The sequence below is a fragment of the Silene latifolia genome, chromosome 5, assembly GCF_048544455.1.
Source record: "Silene latifolia isolate original U9 population chromosome 5, ASM4854445v1, whole genome shotgun sequence".
In the NCBI taxonomy this organism is placed as follows: domain Eukaryota; kingdom Viridiplantae; phylum Streptophyta; class Magnoliopsida; order Caryophyllales; family Caryophyllaceae; genus Silene; species Silene latifolia.
Window position 1 is genome coordinate 18,837,131 of NC_133530.1, and position 22,451 is coordinate 18,859,581.

The window sequence follows — 22,451 nt, forward strand, 5'->3', positions numbered from 1 at the left end:
TCCTTTTATATCCAACAACCAGCCAAATGATTTGGCTTCTAACCTACACCACGTGGGGACCAAGCCCACTAAACAAGCAAAGAAAACCTTATGTTTTATTTCATAAGACGAAGTTCTAAAGAGAACTTTTGGGCTGGACACATATTGGGTTACGACCCAACATAAGTTAACTAACCCATTAGAATAAATTCTAGCTTAAAATGATCGTAGCTTGAGAATGATGTGGCAAAAGTAAGCTAGTGATAACTATCCAGATTCGGTCCATTGTCATCCCTAGTATCAATATTTCAAGACAGTCTCAAATTTGAGACTATTCCGTAGCTTTTGAGACTGCTATATATTCAGTCACAAATTTGAGACTGCTAAAATAACATTGAGACAAGTAACGGTCTTTAAATCAATTTTGAGACCACTTTTTGAAGCGGTGCCAAAAAAAAGGTCCCAAAAACGCGTGTTTCTTGTAGTGCTGCATATTTTGCCATGGTCGTATGTTGAGATTCAACTTTCGTCCATGGTTTGCTCCTTTTTTTTTTTAAAAAAAATCCTTTTTAATGCGTTTTTTCCAATTATTATTTACGTTTTAGAGTCGATGTTGGTTAATTTCTAACATTTTTTATTTGTTTAATGCATATGGGAGATCGAAATGATTCGGGTTCCGTCATACTAATTAGTCTTGTTAATTGTTGTCGTCAATTTTTTTTTTAATTTAGTTGGTTTTTAGTGGAATTAGAGAGAATTTTTTAGAGAGAGAAATGAGTGTAAATGTGCAAAGGGCATTATCGTCTTTTGGAATGAAAACGTCCACGATAGTTACTAAAACACCGACTATGAAAATCAATCCTCATTAGGAAAGGAATTGCTAGAATTAATGAATTTTTTGGATAATTGGGGTTAATTAGCAAAGTAATTATGGATTTGGGGTTGGTTGGAAAGTATTTTGGCCCAATGGGTCCACGTCATTACTTTATTTTTTTTCCAATTTTTCTACAAAGCCGCTAACAAACATGACGACTTTGCCTTTTGTTCAACTTCCTATTACCAAATAACTGAGGAAGTCGGCAAAAAATGGGAAAGAGCAAAGCCGCTGGGGAACATGGCGTCTTTGCCTATTGTTTTATTTTGGCATCCAAAATTGGCTTCTGGATTGCATATTTGGGATTTGCATAGGAAAAAAAAGGAGAAAGACGCTGGGAAAGCGGGCGGCTTTCCCAGTTTGCAATATAAAAAAAGGGGGAAGGGGGAAGCCGCTGGGAAAGCTAGCGGCTTTACCCGTTGTTTTACTGGTAAATTTTAGACTAGTTACTGGATTGCAACTTTTGGAATTGAAATAGAAAAAAGAAGCAAAACTGCTGGGAAAGCTGGCGGCTTAACCAGATTCCACAGCAGTATTTGATGAAGCCGTTAGGAAACCTGACGACTTTGGCTAAAAACTGTAAAAAAAATACCTTCAAACAACACAGCGAGCAAGCCATACACACCAAAACTGCCATACACAGCCTATTCTCACACTCCAAACACGTGCTTTAAATCCGGAAATGTTCACCAATGTCATTCATAACCAAATAAAGAACAAAGTTCATACAACACTTCCATCTAAATTAACTAAAGTTCATACAACAAAGTTCATACGAAAGTTCATAGAAATTAAGCAATTCTATCTAACATCCAAACACATTAGCCCATTCTTGAGCGACCTCTCTTCGGTCTTGATCTTGAACTTGAACCGGTAGGTGTGTCCTCCTCACGGATCGGAGTAAGTGTACATAAATAATATCTCTGACCCTCTTCGTGTGGAGGGCTTAGATGTTCAGTCGGAGTGGGTTCGATTAGATGTCCTTGTCCCGTGCGTATCAAGCAATCGAGTGACATTGACCGCATCTCTTGCAACATCTGAACATGCTTGATTGACACATCTTCCGGCATGTTACCAAGCATAGTAGTAGCGTGGTTGTAGTTATAAACATGACCCTCCGTCTGCGAAATTGAACAAGTCAATTACAAGAGATATATTTTCAAAAATTAGTATCAAAGGAAACTTAACCAATACTAAACAACTATCAAAATGTAGTAATGACTAGACATGTAATGAAAATACTTACAAGTAGCATATTGTCCGCCGCATTCGGATAGAAATTATGTTTCTTCTCATATGTTGGTTTTTCTTGTTGTTCTGCAGTGAGGTTACTAATGACAGACATGTGATGGAACGATACCACTTTAGGTAATCGTCATTGTAGTCAAGGTAACCATTGTAAGGAACACCACGAGGAGTCGTTCTTGCCTTGCGATTATTCCACTTCTCAATGCTTAGTTTATGCATTTCCGCATAATCGGTGGCCTTTCCCCGGCGATCAATGGCATGCAACTTCTTCGATGTCTTGCACATAGGAGGCACCGTTGGATGCCAACCAAATTGCCTAACAACCCTATTAGGAAAATGCCATTCAACGGCCTCAAAGCAAATGAGTGGTGCATTTACAATCCACTCAAAAGGATCTTCGGTACAAATGGGGGGTAGAAGGGAAAAGACCTCCCTAGTGTAGGGCTCCCAAGTGAACATGGTGTCGGTCATGATATCAAGTGCATGCTTACATGCAACTAATCCAATTAAGTGATCCTTGTATGTGCGGTCTACCCTTAGCCACCTACAACCAAGAGGGTCAACACCCACCACCATTTGCGAACCAAGAGGGTATTCAACACCCGCTTCCATCGCTATAGCAACATTTTTTTGACTAGCTCTTAAATACCAACTACAAGCTAAGGGTTTTCTACCACATCTAAATGTCACGGTGTGAGGTTTTGATTCGGTGGTTTTGTAGACTTGGTTTCTAATGACATTGTATAATGTGACAACTTGTCTCAATTTCTCTTTGCTTGAAAATTCTTGCCCAATACTAAACTCACCACCATTCTTAAATGGAACCCCACTTGATTTATACCAAGTATTTACATTATCAACATCTATAGCATTAACCTTGACAAATTGGGTATTAAGACATGCATGTTTGAGAAACAAGGTCCATCCTAGCATCATCATCATCATCACTCACAAACAACATAGCATCCTCCTCTTCAATTTCATCTCCAAAAATATTACCATCAATGGCCGCTTCATCAACATTATTAGTTGACAAAGACACATACCAATTTGGATCCTCAACTTGACTAAGCATATTTGTGAATGACAAATTAGAGGGTTGTAAAGTTGTTTGAGTTATTTCAAGAGCTTGTTCAAGAGGCATCAACTCAATAAACAAATCCATCGATGCGGCTTTCGATTGACACACACTTGCCCACATAGCTTTCAAACTACGATCATTACTCAAGGATTGTACTTTGTAATCTCTTACACTTGGGAATTTCATTTTAATAGTAAGGTCATATTTAGTTTTATCTACCTCTAAAGACTAATATATTTCATTCTTGAGCTTATTAAGACTAATATTACTATTAACAGTAACAAAGCTTTCACAACCACCCTTATAACTAATATCTTAACCATTTACCACTATTTCACCATTCAACCAACAAGTTAATGGGTAATTATTGATCTCCATTGTAAGGAATTAAAGTAAACTACTAATTTGACAAAGAAAACTACGAATTTGAACAAGAAAAGTTCTAAATTAAGCTACAAACGAAACTAATAAATTAAGCACAAATTCAACTCAAATTAAACAACAATGCTAAATCAAAATAGAATAATTAGTACCTTTAGATGAATTAGGTAGATGGAGAGTAATTGATTAAATGAAATTTGGTAGAAATTGGGTGAGAAATTGGGTTTTTCGGGCACTTAGGGTTTGTCTTTTAATTTGGGATTTTTATTTTTATTTTTATTTTACGGGTATAGAGGAGAGTGATGAGTGTTCAGCGATTTTTTTTATATACGCGACAAAGCCGCTAGCTTTCCCAGCGGCTTCCCCTCTTCCCCTTTTTTTTATATTGCAAACTGGGAAAGCCGCCCACTTTCCCAGCGTCTTTCTCCTTTTTTCCTATGCAAATCCCAAATATGCAATCCAGTAGCCAATGTTGGATGCCAAAATAAAACAATAGGCAAAGACGCCATGTTCCCCAGCGGCTTTGCTCTTTCCCATTTTTTGCCAACTTCCTCAGTTATTTGGTAATAGGAAGTTGAACAAAAGGCAAAGCCGCCATGTTTGTTAGCGGCTTTGTAGAAAAACTGAAAAAATAAAATAAAGTGATGACGTGGACCGATTGGGCCAAAATACTTTCAAACCAACCCCAAATCCCTAATTACTTTGCTAATTAACCCCAATTATCCAAAAAATTCAGAATTAATCCATCAACCTTATCCCCACTTTGAGACTGTAAGTATAATTATACTAGTCGAACGACTACCAAAGGATGAACTCCGCTGAAATTTTAGCAAAGACGGGTCTTACAGTGTCTGTTTGCTCGCATCAGAGCTAGGAGGAAAAAGCCATCTTGTTATATAAACCTCAACAGAGTGGTAACTTGCGCTTGGAGATATAATGTGAGTTGGAGAGTGCGGAGAGTATGCTCATATAATCGGAATTATCGAGTGTATGTGTTAAAGTGATATGTAAATGATGTATATTCCGTCCCTTATCAGAGTTATATATATATATACTCCCTCTAATTTTTTTTTATCTTCCCCTTTCTATAATATATGTGAGGAGTATTTTATTGAAAGGGGAAGATAAAAAAAATTGGAGGGAGTATATACTCGAAGACATATTACCTAATACTTATATCTCATATATTCTATGTATATCCAAGCGAATGCGAGAATAATTAAACTGACATGGTATTTTCAGATTTTACATTAACATGGAAAACCAAAAACTCCACTAAACCGTATTTACAGTCTTTTTATCTTTGTCTGGATGAAGGGTCCCAACCATCTTACCCTATAAGGTATTTCGTGTAACAAAAGGCATGAAATGAGTCAAAATACTCTTAAAAAAAGCATATTTGATATGATTCGGTTGATATTCAAATTTCCGATCATTATCACTGTCACTCCAAACCATTATTCCAACAAATTTTAAATGATATTCAGTAGTAGTAACCGAATATTCAACTTTGAACAAAAGAAACACAAACTTTCGTACTTATAAAAATTCCAGCTATCTATTGCGTCAAAAACTCTGTCCATGAACTCTTCGAACTGCTTGTCAGTGTGACTGTGCATGGCGTCATATACTTTGTCCATTCCTTACCTCGCTCAATCTCCTCGTTTATGTTAGATATGGTACATGCATGAACAGGAATTGACAATAATGAAACCGCACCGAATCGACTCCGGTTTTCTAAATAAAATAATTCGACCCTTATTAGTGCCTGGGTTTAACCGAATTTCCTATTGAGATAAGACGGTGCCCTCTGATTTCCTAAATAAAAATCAGAGACGTAATATAGAAATATTTTGTGTAAAATGTTATATCGTTCTTTAGATGTAGAAGAATTTGTGTTTCTGTAACTTGTTCTTCTCATCCTTCATCTATTTATATAGAAAAGAAATTGGGAAATAGGGCAGCGAGACCCCGTCATAGTTATTCAACGAAAAACTATTCCGTAATCCCGCAAATAATTATGTAAGCGTACACTCTGTACTTCCCGAACTCACATTTTATTATTTAGGAATTACCTATCTACGAACCAACCTTAATTACGCCAAATAACCGGAAATTACTCTTAAATCACCAACAGTTTATTGGTGGAGGAATCCATAATGACCGAAACCGTGTCATCGAGAGATCCCCCGTGTCTAGAATAGGTGTTATGGACCCGTCTTTCAAATCAAACACCCTTAAATCATCTGCTATATAAACTGAATTTGGCTTTAACCCGTCGGGACCACATTGCTCTACTGGTACGGAAAACGAGTCACTTCCTTGCCCTATGAAGAACGCGTGATCATCAAGCTTTTTCGTATAACTCATCTTCCTCCTGACCAAATCAAACCTAAACACGTCCACAACACGTGTATGAGAAACGCCTAGCTCCCTATTGTGGAGCCTTATAACCAGGTACAATATTGGGTCTCCTCGCCCACCCTCGTCTCCAGTCAATACCAAGTATCTATCCTGATGACACCGCGCCCTCAACTCCCTCCCACGGGTCTCAATCTCATAACTAGAATCAAGTGCTACTTTAATCCGAGAAGTGACATTTATACGATAATCAGACATATCCCATAGTTCGACAACCCATGGACCGTGTTCACTACCATTACAAGAAAGCTTATAAACCGTTTTAGTTTTCTGACAATAAACAATAGGCGGATCGTCCTTGTGGAATAGGTTAGGGAACCTAGTCCATTTAAAATGATTTGACCAATTAACATAAAAATCATGGTAGGTCTGAGGTTGATACCTCGGATAACATAAAACTGTTACAATACAGCCGACTTTAGTGTAAAATCGGGTCAAGGAGTGAAGATGATTATAAGATTTGCGGTCATCGCCACCATAGATTTTGTACTTTTCTCCCTCGCCAGTGTGGGGGTACCCGATATACATCTTTTCACCCTCGCAGATAAGTGCGAGTGACCCGCGACTTGATCCAACGCATAATATGTTGCGATAGATACCGTATGCTTCCAATATTTCAAGCTTGACAAGTCTCTTGTCTACAATGTTGTAGAAATTTTCAATCTCGACAAATTCGGGGTCAGTCGTATCGATGGGGACCCGTAGCCACGGTGACGGTGTCGGTGGTAATGTGACCAACTGTCTCGCGTCAGTTTTCGTGCTGGAACGAGTAATTGGGGTGATATGCTTTAGTGCTCTTCGCGCAAAAGCAATGACCGCCATTGTATGTTGGAAAATGAGTTAGGTTTTTGGTAATTGAAACGGCCGTACTCCAAAGGTTTCCTTTGAGTGATTTTAAGTTATTGCTAATAAATAATAAAAAATATCTTTAATTGAATGATTTAGAAAATTTCCGGGATTTGGATGATTATATTTTAAGTTATTGCTAATAAATAAAAAAAAAAAAATTATCCGATGATCATATATCATCGCGTACAATTTCTATTCTATAGCTTTAGAAAGAAGAAACTGCTCAAATAAAAGAAACGGAATATACGGAAATTTGATAGTAAGTACTACGTAAATATGTAAAAGTATACTAGTTTTAAACCCGTGAAAAATTGCAAGTTTTGCACGGGCATGTATTTGGGCAAGTACTAACGTTCTTGGATGATTTTTTTTTGTTTTTTGTTTTTTTGCATTTCTTTTGTAATTATCTAATTGGTCTAAATCGGCGATCTACGTAATTAATGTTTACACTTGTTTCAAATATGTGTTCAAATGCAATGAGTTAAGAGGAAATAACGTAATACTCCGTATACTATTGTAAATAACATTTGCATACATAAAAAAACCTTACATCCCGAATAAAGAAATGTAATTTAATAATCTACTTTAACATATGGAAATTATTCTAAAAATTGAAAAATTTCATGATATACTACATTATTAGTAGTCGTAGTAGAAGTACACATATCTGAATCACAAATTAGAATTTTCAAGCCTTCTTTTCGTGTGACTCTGGAAAGTGCCACATAAAGCTGACCATGACTAAACACTGGTCTTGGAAGATAGATGTTGACCTGAGATAATGACTGCCTTGACTCTTGTTTAAATTACTATATGCAACACATTATCAGAAAAATTAGGAATTGTTTTCTTACCAATATAAAGTCTATATGGCATTGCACCAAAAACGATTTCATGAAAAGTGTAAAACAAATGAACTGAAAGTGGTATCTCAGAACCAGTTATGGGTATCACCCTTGTACTGTATTCAAACCAAATCTTGCAAGGGTGAAATATTGCCATGTCGAGGCCCACTCGGTTTGAGGAAATGCTGAATCTTCTGATTTTGTATGTGTTCCCTTCAGTAAGTTGTTCTAGGAAAATCCTTGTCAACCTCTGGTTGATTGTTGCCTGAATATCCCATGTTTCACGAAATGATCAGCCATGGCATTAAACTCATTCCCATTATATGACTGAACGATTTTGACCCGTTTAGAAAATTGAGTATCGACCATGGCTAAGAAATTCATAAACATAGGTGTAACCTCAGTCTTGTCAAAAAGAAGATATACCCAAACCGCACGAGAGCAGTCATCAACAATAGTTAAAAAATACTTAGCACCAGAAGTAGACGGAGTGGGATAAGGACCCCATAAATTACAATGAATTAAATCAAAAATGTTTGATGCAATATTAGAATTTAATTGAAAACTGACGGCATTGTTTAGCTAAATGACAGACGTCACAAGCACTGTCAACAGGAATACGAAATTTGCTAGCTTCAGGAATTAAATGAATAACTTTATTAGAGGGATGACCAAGACACCTATGCCACAAGTCGAAAGAGGCTTCAGCGCTCACCCTATGCACCGTAGAGGACTGACCCACCACACGCAGAAAATAGAGACCGTCCATGAGCTCACCGACTCCAATCCTCGTCCTCGATAAAGGGTCCTGAATTTCACAAGATGTACTAGTAAATTGCAATACATAGCGGGTTTTAACAATTAACTGAGAAACGGATATCAAGTTACACGTGAGACTTGGTATATATAAAACATTAACAAGAGCTAACGAATTAGATAGGCAAACCGTCCCAGCTAGAGATGCCTTAACCGTATGCCCATTAGGCAAATTAACCGGGTGAGGGGGTATAGAATAAGAGTCGGATAAACAACTAAAATCTCCCGTAACATGATGTGAAGCTCCGGTATCAATAATCCAATTAAGTGACATACCAGAAAGACGGTCACAAGAAGGGTCGGAAACCAAGGCATTGACACTAGCAGGGACCTGTGAGGAAGTAGAAGCCGATGCACCTGACTAGGAATGAGTCCGGGCTTTCACCTCGTCAAGGGTCCGAGGACGATCACCCCGGGAAATTTTTCAAGTTTATCTTATGTTATTACTCCTTTGCCGCCTTTGAAAATTTTCGGCCCTAACGATAAATTCAGGCTTCGCTAATGTTAGAATATGGAAGTCATTTCTCAAGATCAACCAAGCAAAAGATACAATGGGTACAATAGAAGAAGACCACACCAATGAAAGCAAGGCTTTAAAAAGCCTTTGAATTTTCACAGGACATACAACTAATTCTGATGAAAAGACGATTAGGCAATTTAATGAACCATTTTGCTTTAATTCGCCACAACAATAATAAAAAGAGAAAATAGCAGCATTGTCATTTTAATTTATAAAAATAAAAAAAGGAACAAAAATAGAAAGAGTGGAAAAACCTATGAGTTGAGATAAACCATCGTGGACGAGGACTAGACTTTTCATTGCCCATCAAAATGGGGGGTTCAGACGCACCCACTGAACCCCCTTAGTAAGACTAGTGAGTCAAATTCCATGACTCAGCATTTTTAATCTGCTCGTATGTTGGTGGCGGAATCCAAAATGACTGAAATCGTGTCATCGAGAGATCCCCCATGTCTAAAATAGGTGTTATAGATCCATCTTTCAAATCAAACATCCTTAAATCATCTGCTATATAGACTGAATCCGGCTTTAACCCCCTAGGACCACATTGCTCTACTGGTATGGCAAAGGAGTCACTTCCTTGCCCTATGAAAAACGCGTGATCATCAAGCTTTGTCGTATAACTCATCTTCTGCCCGACCAAATCAAACCTAAAAACATCCACCGCATGCGTTTGAGAAACGCCTAGCTCCCTATTGTGATACCTTACAACCAGGTACAAAACCGGGTCTCCTCGTCCACCCTCATCTCCAGTCAATACCAAGTACCTATCCTGATGACACCGCGCTCTCAACTCCCTCTCAAAGGTCTCAATCTCATAGCTAGAATCGTGCGTTACATTAATTCGAGAAGTGACATTTATACGATGATTAGGGATATCCCATAGTTCAACAACCCATGGACCGTATTCATTACCATAACAGGAAAGCTTATAAACCGTATTAGTCTTCTTACAATATACAATAGGTGGATCGTCTTTGTGGAATAGGTTAGGGTACCTAATCCAATCACGATTGTAATCATCTGACACATAAAAATCATGGTAGTTCTCAAGGGTTGGATTTTTAGGGTGATACCTCGGATAGAATCGGGTCAACGAGTGAAGACCTCGATTAGATAGATCACAGCGGAATTTGTCGTCAAACTCTTGATGACCGTATATATTGTACTTGTAACCCCCGCCAGAGTGGGGGAAACCGAAATAGAACCGTGGACTTTCGCAGACAAATGCGAGTGACCCACGACTTGATCCAACGCATAATATGTTACGATCGATACCGTATGCAGTCTCTCTATCAAGCTTGACAAGGCTCTTGTCTACAATGTTATAAAAATTTTCAAACTCAACAAACTCTGGGTTAGTCATATCGATCGGTACCCGTAGCCACGGTGACGGTGTCGGCGGTAATGTCGAGAACCGTCTCGTGCCGGTTATTGCGCAGGTACGCGTCATTGGGGTAATATGCTTTAGTGCTCTTCGTGCAAAAGCAATGGCTGCCATTGTACGTTTGCACCGGCAGTACTCTAAATTTCTACTTTGAGGGATTTTTTTTGAGAAGATTTAAAAAATTTTCGTGATTTGTATAAATATCTTTTAAGATATTTTTTAATAAAAAAAATATATGGAGTATATTTTATCCAAATTCAATAGCTTTACAAAGGAATCGCATTTACGGAAATTTGATAACCTAAAAATCCGATTGTCGAATATAACCTACCCTTGACTCGATTGACCTGTTTTCCGGGTATAATATAAACTACTCGATAATTAACCAATTACCCTAAACTGTAAAAATAATTCATCATGGCTGTACGCAGTATTCTCAATCATTGTGTCCACAAATTAAAACCCTATAGACAATTTTCATCATCAACATTAATTTCTAAAAACTTGTACAAGTCATCTTTGCCAATTTTATCAACACCATGGCTTATGCTCCCCCCTGACGTTAAAGACGGTCCGAATGGTCCATCTGATAACTACTGGAATATAATTGACAAATCAATTGTCAAGATCGACCGTCCGACAGCACATGGGAGCGTTCCATTCAACACAAAGTGTATAGGATCGGCCAAAGGGTGGGTTGCGTTTGATTGTGATTCGGATGGTAGTCTATTCCTGGCTAACCCGTACACTGAAGCGCGTTGTCATAAGTTACCAGCACCTCCCCAGTATCCAATATTTAGAGAAGGGTTACATTTTACTCTTGCTGGTGATCCAATGTCAAACAACTTTGAACTTATACAAGAGAGTCGCGGAATATTTAATAAATTATGTCTAGCCGCGTATAACAGGAAGGCAGACACACTGTACAAATTACACTTTGAGGACTCCGGGAAGCTCCAACTTATTACCAAGTCCTACCCTTTAGAGGATGATGAAACCGGGGATAAGAGACGTGTTTTGTCTTTGTTTTTGGATCCAAAAGTTATCAAAAAATATCCAGGTGACCATAGTGTTGAGAAATACCTGGTGGTGACCGAAGAAAAGAATCAAAGTCTGTTGTTAGTCATTAGACATTTAGCTAAAGATGAGGGGGTTCAATGCGAGACTAAAGATATTAAATTGTTTGAGATTGATTTAGAGGGCGACGGGGAGGTGAAATGTGTTGAGTCCATAGGTGATCAGGTGCTCTTCTTAGGAAGAAATAGCGAGCCGTTTTTCATCTCAACTCAAGACTGTTCTGGTCTCAAGTCGAATTGTGTGTATGTTGCAGATGATCTCGGTTACTATGATTTGGAAACAAAAAGCATTACACCATTTCTTTCTCTTGGTGATCTTGCCAACATTCGTCCTCATGTTTACTGGGTTGCTCCTCCCTCTTTTGCTTGATGTTTTTCAGCCGACATTCGTACACTTTCGAACTCAACTAGTTGTTTAATTACGTTTGATTAAAATACGTACTCCTTACAAGAAAATAAAATGTTTTAGCTAGTTGTTATGCATCAAGATATTAGAATTATTGTTTTTATGGGTTTATTCCTCATGTTCGACCGAGTATGCTCTATTTTGCATTGCATTATTAGTGCCTTGTTTTCTTTCGGTGTTGTCCCTTACCACGGAGGTTATGCCCATTGATTCCAACGGACAACGGACAGCTGGTTATTTACGTTTGATTAAATGAGACGTATGTACAACGCATTGTAAGGTCGTTGTACATCGTATTTACAACACGAACTTACTCTATAATTTGTGTTTTTGACTCAATGTTATGGCTTTTGCAACTTTTAATCTCATAATAATAAGTGAAATATTGTCTGCAACTTTGGATCGTAGTTGTAACACCCACGATTTTAGGGCTAATTTAAAAATATACAAAGCTGTTCAAAATAGTATTTTTCAAAAAAAAAAGCTGTTCAAAATAGTAAAATTTAGAACTGTTTTTACAAGAAGTACAAAATACTTAATACAAAACATGACTGAAATCTTCACTTTAAGATCGACTCGAGCTAAACGGAAGCAAACCACCTGAAAACCATTGACAGAGAGAAAAGGATCTACCCCTATAACGGGTAGCCCAAAAAGGAAAAACACGTCAGCCGAAAACACTCGCATGTAAAAATGGAAAATATAATGAAATAATAATACTATTCTTATGATCTGACCCGAGTGAATGAATCTGTAACCGTTTCTCTTGGGAATAGCTACAACCATGAGTAACGCAAGACCGCCATGTTACTTAGACTTCCCTCAGTTCTAGTTCGAACTGCGTCTGATATTCTCTTGGGGACATGTTACATATAGAGCATCATCCGAAAAAAGAAACAAAAAAAAACTGTCCAGATCAACCAAACTATAGATAGATATATAGACTGTGCAATGCAAAAAGATCACGCCGATAGAAAAAGGCTTTAAAAAGGCTTTGGCAGTTTAGTGAACCATTTTACTTTAATTCGACATAATAATAATTGAAAGATTAGCATCATCGTCGTTTTATAAATAAAAAGACGGAACAAAAGTACAATGAGTGGAAACTATGAGTTGAGATAAACATTATTTAGGCAAAATGATTCAAAGGAAGCAAGCGTGAGATTATATTGCCTGTCATATACTCTCTTCTCTATTCTTTCGCCATTCCTTACCATATTCAATCTGCTGTTTTGTTGGTGGTGGAATCCATAATGACTGAAATCGTGTCATCGAGAGATCCCCTGTGTCTAGAATAGTTGTTATAGATCCGTCTTTCAAATCAAACACCCTTAAATCATCTGCTATATAAACTGAATCCGGCTTTAACCCACCAGGACCACATTGCTCAACTGGTATGGCAAAGGAGTCACTTCCTTGCCCTATGAAAAACGCGTGATCATCAAGCTTTGTCGTATAACTCATCTTCTGACCAACCAAATCAAACCTAAACACGTCCACAACACGCGTCTGAGAAATGCCTAGCTCCCTATTATGATGCCTTACTACCAGGTACAAAACCGGATTCCCTCGCCCACCCTCGTCTCCGGTCAATACCAAGTACCTATCCTGATGACACCGCGCCCTCAACTCCCTCTCAAAGGTTTCAATCTCATAACTAGAATCGAACACTACATTAATACGAGAAGTGACGTTTATACGATCATTGGACATATCCCATAGTTCAATAAACCATGGACCGTGTTCATTACCATAACAGGAAAGTTTATAAACCGTTTTAGTCTTCTCACAATGTACGATAGGTGGATCGTCCTTGTGAAATAGGTTAGGGTACCTAGTCCAATCATAATCCCAGTGAACATAAAAATCATGGTAGTTGTTAGGGGTTGGATTTTGAGGGTGATACCTCGGATAACAAAGAACTGTTTGAAGATCGCCGAGTTGAGTGTAAAATCGAGTCAAGGAGTGAAGACCATGATTAGTTTCGTCCTCGTCTTCGTCTAGGTCACTGTAATGCCAGTACTTGTCTCCCCCGCCAGCATGAGGATACCCGAGATACATTCTGAAACCTTCGTTGACAAATGCGAGTGACCCCCGACTTGATCCAACGCATGATAAGTTGCAATCGATAGTGTATGCAATCGATCTATCAAGCTTGACAAGTCTCTTGTCTACAATGTTATAGAAATTGTCATAGTCACCAACAAACGATGAATCAGTCATATCGATCGGTACCCGTAGCCATGGTGTCTGTGTCGGTGGTAACAATAATGTCGAGAACCGTCTCGTGGCAGTTGTCGTGCTCGTACGGGTCACAGTGGTAATATGCTTTACTGCTCTTCGCGCACAAGCAATGGCTGCCATTGTACCTTTGCAACGGCAGTACTGTAATTTTACTATGAGGGTTTTTTTTAGAAGATTTAGAAATTTTCCATGATTTTATAAATATCTTTTTAATATATTGCTAAAAAATAAAATAAAAAATACGGAGGATATTCTATCTTATGATCATATATCATATAAGATTTGAAGGAGATTTGATAACCTACACTTTACCCGATTGACCCGTTTTCCAGCTCTAATATAAAGTGCAAAAATCTCGCTACGGAGCGTTTCCAAGTGAAAAGAAATAATCATGGCTCTACGCAACATTCTAAATCATTCTCTACGCAAATTAAAACCGTATCGACAATTTTCATCATCAACAATAATTTCTAAGAACTTGTACAAGTCATCATTGCCAATTTTATCAACACCATGGCTAATGCTTCCTCCTGATGTTAAAGACGGTCCGAATGGTCCATCGGATAATTACTGGAATATTATCGATAAATCAATAGTCAAGATGGACCGTCCCATAGCACATGGGAGCGTCCTATTCAACACAAAGTGTGTAGGATCGGCCAAAGGGTGGGTTGCGTTTGTTTGTGATTCGGATGGTAGTTTGTTCCTGGCTAACCCTTACGCTACTGAAGCGAGCTGTCGCAAGTTACCAGGGCTTCCGGAAGGAATACATAGAGATGGGTTACATTTTATTCTGGTTGGTGATCCACCGTCAAATAACTTTTTACTTTTGAATTACTCCTATGGAAAACATGGATGTGAAATTGGTAACAGCAATGGATGGCGGCATAACGAATTTCGCCCATCACAGGCGTTACGGTCTCGATTGGCGTATAACAGGAAGGCGAACACTGTGTACGAATCACACTTGGAGCGCTCTGGGAAGCTCCAGATTATATGGTGGCATCCTTTAATGGATTGTAAATGTACGGAAAATCGCTGGGTTTTGTCTCCGCCGTTGGATCCGAATGTTATCGGAAAATACATGGAGTTAAACGAGGGTTATCCAGAGGACCATGGTGTCGAAACTTACCTGGTGGTTGACACTGAAGAAAATAATCCAAGTCTGTTCTTCGTCATTAGACATTTTGCTAGACAGGACGGGATTCAATGGGAGACTAAAGATATCGAATTGTATAAGATTGATTTAGAGGGAGATGGGAAGCTGGAACGTGTAGAGTCCATAGGTGATCAGGCGCTCTTTATCGGAAGAAATAGCGAGCCATTTTTCATTTCAACTCACAAATGTTCAGGGCTCAAGCCGAATTGTGTGTATGTTGCTGAGGATCTCGGTTACTATGACTTGGAAACAAAAAGCATTACACCATTTCTTTCTCTTGGGGATCTTGCCAACATTCGTCCTCATGTTTATTGGGTTGCTCCTCCCTATTCTTATGTTTGATATTTTTCTACTTTCCTATAAGGCATACGGAGACACCTCCAATTCAACTAGGTGTTTGCGTTTGATTAGAATACTTTTCATGATAAAATAAACGTTTAGTAATGCCTTTAGATTTTATCTGTACAATTCTAGCTACGGAGTAATTGTTAATTGCATAAAGATTGAATTGATGTTCTTATTATGGCTTTTATTCCTTATGTTCTATCGAGTATGTTTTGTGTTGTTGTTGTTGTTGTTGTTAAACCACTTATACTAAATAAGTCATCCATGGGTGACAGACTCGAAGTCTAGAAGGCATAACCTCAGGCCATATACACTTCACAAGATTGCCCTTGGAGAGGCTTGAACCTCAGCCCCTTGGGAATTTCAACCAAGTTTCAACCATTTTCAATACTTGCTCTCGTGATTAGATATAGTCGATTCTTACTAATATTTTTATCAATTGTTACTGTAATATTGTAAGAACTTCGTTGTCCAAGAAAATATATGTTGTGAATTTGCTTCTGTTTCATACCGCCTCTTCCATTCCTTTCAATTTTCTCTTTTTGTTTTAGTCTGCTCATACAAAAATACGTTCCAACAAACAAGAATAGCAAGCCGTTCACATTCTACCGACTTACAGTAGTACCACAAATAAGACTATACATCTAGATGTATATGAGCATGGTGCATGCAATACAAACCTAATTGAGCTTATATGCAATCTTTTCGAGCTTTTAAATTTTTTTGAGTTACATTTTAATTTTTTAAATGTCAAAATTAAAATCTAATTGAGCTTATATGTATTATTTTTGAGTTTCATTATAATATATTGAGTTTAAAATGTTTATAAAGGCGCTCAGATTCTTTTCTATGAAGCTCGTAAAATATACATATAAACTCAAATCCTTTATTATAAAGCTCGAAACCTATACAACCAGATGTATACAACTAGCTGTAAAGTCTATTAATTGTAGTATTACTCCCTCCGTCCTGGATTTGTTGTCCTTTTCTATTTTGGGTGTCTCAGTCAATTGTTGTACTTTCTATTTTAAGATTGCACTTGATGAACAATTTGATCATTCACACTCAAGTTGATCCACTTGTTATCTTATAATTGGCTCTCTCCTCTTTCCTTGATCTTTGTGCCAAAAACAAAGAATAACAATTGACCGGAACGGAGGGAGTATTAGACTAAGTGCGTTGTATTATTAGACTTAACGAAATAGACACGAATCGGAAAACGAATTGAAAATATCTGAAATTCTGAACTCATAAACGATACAACACCAAGTACGAGAAACTGAAATAGTACCTGACTAAGAAGCAGCACCGTAAATACGTATACCTACGCTATGAAAGTAGCGTGTCCATGGATATGCATTGCGAATAACAGTTTAATAATTGCTATGAAAATTGAACACCGAGTGCAAACTGACGCCTATTGATTTAAATTCATTGTGAAGGTAATTGATTAGACGAAAAGAGAGGGAATAAAAGCAACATAATTGACCAAGCCTGAAGGTTTGAATAGGGATTATAGCGAAAGGTATTGTAATATGAGGCTGAAGAGTTATCGAAGTCGCTCAAGGACCCGACACTTCTCACAAAGAGGGTCACACATTCAATCTTTACTCTGGACTGTCTCATGGCCTGCAACAGTTTGCAGCGAGATGCAGTGTGATCTCGTCCAGGACATTAATTTTGAAATTCCGACAACTGAGGACTAAGGTTTTAATTAGAAATGCCATGTTATCATCTCTTTGGAGCATGGTTGAGTCGGGATGGATTAATTGAGCTAGGATGTATTGGCTAGCGTCTGCTATTCCGTCTAGGCTTATCACGCCAATTAACGAGTTTAGTTTTACTGAATGACTACCAGAGGAAGAACAACATCAGAATGGTTTCAAACAAGTGCTTCAAATGGTTATGTTATAATCTTGGAATTTAATTCTAGCGACTTAATTGTTGGTGTTATTCAATTGTTTGACGATAGTTGCGTAATATGATTATTTGAGGTTCATTATAGGAGAGGGATTGGGACATACAGAGCACCATCCGAAAAAAGGAAAACAAAAAAAATCATCTCTCGAGATCAACCAAGCAAGCGACAGGTATATTCCGTACAATAAAAGCCTTCCAATTATAATGGAAACTGGAAAAATAAGTACGCAAAATGACTTGAAGGAAGTAAGCGTGAGATTATTTGAGTGGCATGATATTGCCTTTCATATACTCTCTCCACAAAACTTTCTCCATGCCTTACCACATTTAATCTGCTCGGGGGTTGGTGGTGGAATCCATAATGACTGAAATCGTGTCATCGAGAGATCTCCCGTGTCTAGAATAGGTGTTATGGACCCGTCTTTCAAATCAAACACCCTTAAATCATCTGCTATATAGACCGAATCCGGCTTTAAACCACCAGGACCACATTGCTCAACTGGTATGGCAAATGAGTCACTTCCTTTCCCTATGAAAAACGCGTGATCATCAAGTTGAGTCGTATAACTCATCTTCTGCCCAGCCAAATCAAACCTAAACACGTCCATTGCACGCGTTTGAGGAGTGCCTAACTCCCTATTATGATACCTTACAACAAGGTACAAAACCGGGTCTCCTCGCCCACCCTCATCTCCAGTCAACACTAAATATCTATCCTGATGACACCGCGCCCTCAACTCCCTCTCAAACAACTCTATCTCATAACTGGAATCAACTGCTACATTAATCCGAGAAGTGACTTTTATATTATCAATATCATCATCAACACCAACATCATCATCATGGAGGATATCCCATAGTTCAACAGCCCACGGGCCGTGTTCATTACCATAACAGGAAAGCTTATAAACCATTTTAGTCTTCTCACAATACACGATAGGTGGATCGTCCTTGTGGAACAGGTTAGGGTACCTAATCCAATTATCGCCATTGGATTTAAGGTAAAAATCATGGTAGTTCTCAGAGGTTGGATTTTCAAGGTGACACCTGGGGTAACAAAGAAACGTTTCATTGTACTTACTGCCGAGTTTAACGTAGAATCGGGTCAACGAGTGAAGACCACAATTAGATATATCATACTCCTCACCACCGTAGAGATTGTACTTGTAACCTCCCCCACAGTGGGGAAAACCGAAATACAACCTTCCATTTTCGCAGATAAACGCGAGTGACCCCCGACTTGATCCAACACATAATAAGTAATAGTTGAGAGTGTATGCATTCAATCTGTCAAGCTTGACAAGTCTCTTATCTACAATGTTGTAGAAATTGTCGAAATCAACATACTGTGAGTCGCTCATGTCGGTTGGTACCCGTAGCCATGGTGCCGGCGTTGGTGGTAATAATATCGAGAACTGTCTCGTGTTGGTTATCGTGCTGGAACGGGTCAAGGGGGTAATATGCTTTAGTGCTCTTAGCGCAAAACCAATGCCTGCCATTGTACGTTTGCACCGGCAGACGGCAGTAGTCTTAATTTCTCCTTAGCTTTGAGGGATTTTTTTAGAAGATTTAGAGATTTCTGTTATTTGTATAAATATCTTTAAAGATTTTTCTAAGAAAAAAAATACCTCGAATATTCTTACTCGTATAGAAATATCTATAGCTTTGCATACAAGAAAAGGGGAGATTTGATTTGATTTGATTTGATAACTAAAAGTCCGGTTGTCAAATAATCGGAAGTCGTAATTATTCAGTGGGCATATAACCATATATCCAAAATAACCTACACGCAGTCGACCTGATTAACCCGTTTTCTATGACTAATATATAAAGTACTACGTAATCGCTTACCCTAAAAAAATATCATCTTGCAAAAAAATCTCTAAGCAAAAGAAATCATGATGGCTCTACGAAACATTATTATCAATCATTCTCTACTCAAATTAAAAACATATCGACAATTTTCATCATCAAGAATAATTTCAAAGAACTTGTACAAGTCATCATTGCCAGTATTATCAACACCATGGCTAATGCTTCCTCCTGATGTTAAAGACGGTCCGAATGGTCCAACTGATAACTACATGAATATAATTGACAAATCAATTGTCAAGATCGACCGTCCGACGATAGCACATGGGAGCGTGCCATTCAACACAATGTGCGTGGGGTCGGCCAGAGGCTGGGTTGCATTCGATTGTGATTCTGATGGTAGTCTATTCCTTGCTAACCCGTACATTACTGAAGCGAGCTCTCGCAATTTAGAGGCAATACTACCTCCCGATTATGGAATATTTAAAGAAGGGTTATATTTTACTCTGACTGGTGATCCACTGTCAAACAACTTTTCACTTATAATGGAAGATAGGCGAGATTATAAGGGCCATGGTGTTCAGATTGGTAACGACAATGGATGGCAGAAACAATCAAGCCCAGTAAATTCAATATCTCGAGTGGCGTACAACAGGAAGGTGAACACTGTGTACGAATTACACTTGGAGAAATCCGGGAACGATCTCCAAATTAGCTGGTGGCATCCTTTGGAGGATGATAAATATGAGAAAGAGAGTCTGGATTTATCTGTGGACCCGAAAATGATAGAAAAATATTGGGAGTTATTTATGTATTCATCTAACCACGATGCCGAGAAATACCTGGTGGTAACCGAAGAAAATGATCCACGTCTGTTCCTGGTCATTAGGCCTTTAGCTAAAGACGATGAGGTTGGAGTCTTGACTAAAAATATTGAACTGTTTGAGATTGATTTAGAGGGCGACGGGAAGATAGAATGGGTAGAGTCCATAGGCGATCAGGCGCTTTTCTTAGGAAGAAATAGTGAGCCGTTTTTCATCTCAACTCGCAACTGTTCAGGGCTCAAGTCAAATTGTGTGTATGTTGCGGATGATCTTGGTTTCTATGATTTGGAAACGAAATGTATAAAACCATTTCTTTCACTTGGGGATCTTGCCAACATTCATCCTAATGTTTATTGGGTTGCTCCTCCCTCTTTTGCTTGATGTTTTTCGATCTTTCAGTAAGGCATAGGGAGTAGGGAGTATACTCCCTTCAATCCAACTAGAGTTGTTTACGTTTGATAAAAAATCTTTACTAGAAAATAAAAATGTTTAGTAATGCCTTTAATTTCATCCTTACATTTCTAGCTATTTATTGGATAAAGATTGAATTGCATAAACGTTGAGTCCATCGTCCCTTATAGACTTCGAGTCTGTCACCCTCAGGTGACTTACTTGGTATACGTGGTTTGCAGACTATCACATATACCCGAGGATTTACCCAGTGCGCATCAAAGGTAACGGCTGTGCTTTCTCTCGTCACCAAAAAAAAATTGAATTGTTTTTTTTTTTAAAAAAAATAAAAAATAAACTTTAGCTAGTCATAATCCCCTATTTACAAAAGAAAATGAATAGAAAAAACTTCACATTTTTCCACCTAAAAACACTTTCCTATTTTAATACAATTAACTCTTATTTACTTTCCTATTTTGATAAAAATTTGTTGTCTCCCCTCCATTTTTAGTCATCCCATTTATTTTCTCTTGATCTCCTAGAAAATATTTTGACCGGTTTTTTCGACACGTATATAACTTCTTAAAATTGGAGTATAAAATAATATCACTAATTTTGCGTAAAAAATATTTTCATTAAAATACACATTTCATGTCATCACATAATCTCTTGATTAATTTTGTTATTTTAATTTATTAAGACAAATAAAATAAAATAATGAGAAACTTTATGAAATTAATGAATTGTCAATTTATAATCTAAAATAATATAATAAAAATTAGAACTATATAAATACCGTGCATGCAATGCACGGGTCTACACTAGTCAATATCTATCTATCTATCTATATTAATAAAGGAAGCTTTTTTCGAGCGATTAGAGAGAGTCCAACTTTTCCGACCTGCTTTACTTATTAAATTAAATACTTTTATTTTAAAGATAAAATATGAAACAAACTTCAATTTTTATCTAAAGATGGAATCCTCAAACAAAGCAACTACAAACTCTCTGAGTATATAAACAACTATCGACCTACTTAATTTTAAACTTTCATGTTTTTTTTTTTGTATTTGTAATTTGTGTCTGTATTTGTTTTAGACTTTTAGCTCTTTACATATTTCTTATTTGAGAGTCTAATATATTTTGCATGCGATATTATCATATTAATGCTTTGTTCATTTATTTTGCTTTGCCAGTGGTTAGAAGAAGAAAAAAGATGAATTTTGGCCTTTGAATACGATGTAAGTGCTTTCGATTCTTTTATACTCCGTATCCTACTTATACAAAATCTACTTCGTATCTGCGAGTATTTATTTTTGGGCCGCTCTAGATGATTGAATTGGTTTATAGAGGGCATATTAATTTGTTGGTTGCTTGGTTATGGATAGATCCCAAGTAACTTAATTTGTTGCTTTCTTGAAGGGTTAAAGTTAGTGTACACTTGATAATAGTCATTGTGAGATGAAATTTTAAGAATCTTTTATTATGAAAATAATTTCACTATATTCTATTTTGACGTTATAACAGGCCAAATTTAAGACTCCAAGCCATAGTGAGCAATTTATATACTTTTTTATCGGTTACAACTCTAAACATGATATTTTTATTAGGTTTCCCCTTTCCCTTATAATTTACGCAACTTATATGATTTAATGGACTGTTTTGTGATCTTATTTGCTAACTTATGATTATGATTTATTTTCCTTTTGTGCAGTGTAATATAGTCAAATACTATAGAAGAACTGGCATACTCGAGAGAAGTTGTATAGGCTTATATATGACGCTTTTCGTATTTGTTAATTGAGTTAGTCTCTTGAGACCATCCCGTACATGGTTAGTGTGAGACATATAGTACAAAGTAAGCAATGTGAAAG

General features: G+C 37.5%; 3 protein-coding genes across 3 annotated transcripts; 2 read left to right on the plus strand and 1 right to left on the minus strand.

Annotated features, from left to right (window-relative positions):
• Positions 1–2,095: 2,095 nt before the first annotated feature.
• LOC141654968 (serine/threonine-protein phosphatase 7 long form homolog) lies at positions 2,096–2,713 on the minus strand. Its single transcript, XM_074462073.1, has one exon. It carries the CDS (start codon positions 2,711–2,713, stop codon positions 2,096–2,098), a length of 618 nt encoding a protein of 205 aa, XP_074318174.1.
• Positions 2,714–14,518: 11,805 nt separating this feature from the next.
• Positions 14,519–15,628, plus strand: LOC141654969 (uncharacterized). Its single transcript, XM_074462074.1, has one exon. The coding sequence runs from the start codon at positions 14,519–14,521 to the stop codon at positions 15,626–15,628; it is 1,110 nt and encodes a 369-aa protein (XP_074318175.1).
• Positions 15,629–19,452: 3,824 nt separating this feature from the next.
• Positions 19,453–20,568, plus strand: LOC141654970 (uncharacterized). Its single transcript, XM_074462075.1, has one exon. It carries the CDS (start codon positions 19,453–19,455, stop codon positions 20,566–20,568), a length of 1,116 nt encoding a protein of 371 aa, XP_074318176.1.
• Positions 20,569–22,451: the final 1,883 nt, after the last annotated feature.

Coding starts and splice junctions, on each gene's coding strand:
- LOC141654968 (XM_074462073.1), bottom strand. CDS start 2,713: ATGGAAGCGGGTGTTGAATACCCTCTTGGTTCGCAAATGGTGGTGGGT.
- LOC141654969 (XM_074462074.1), top strand. CDS start 14,519: ATGGCTCTACGCAACATTCTAAATCATTCTCTACGCAAATTAAAACCG.
- LOC141654970 (XM_074462075.1), top strand. CDS start 19,453: ATGGCTCTACGAAACATTATTATCAATCATTCTCTACTCAAATTAAAA.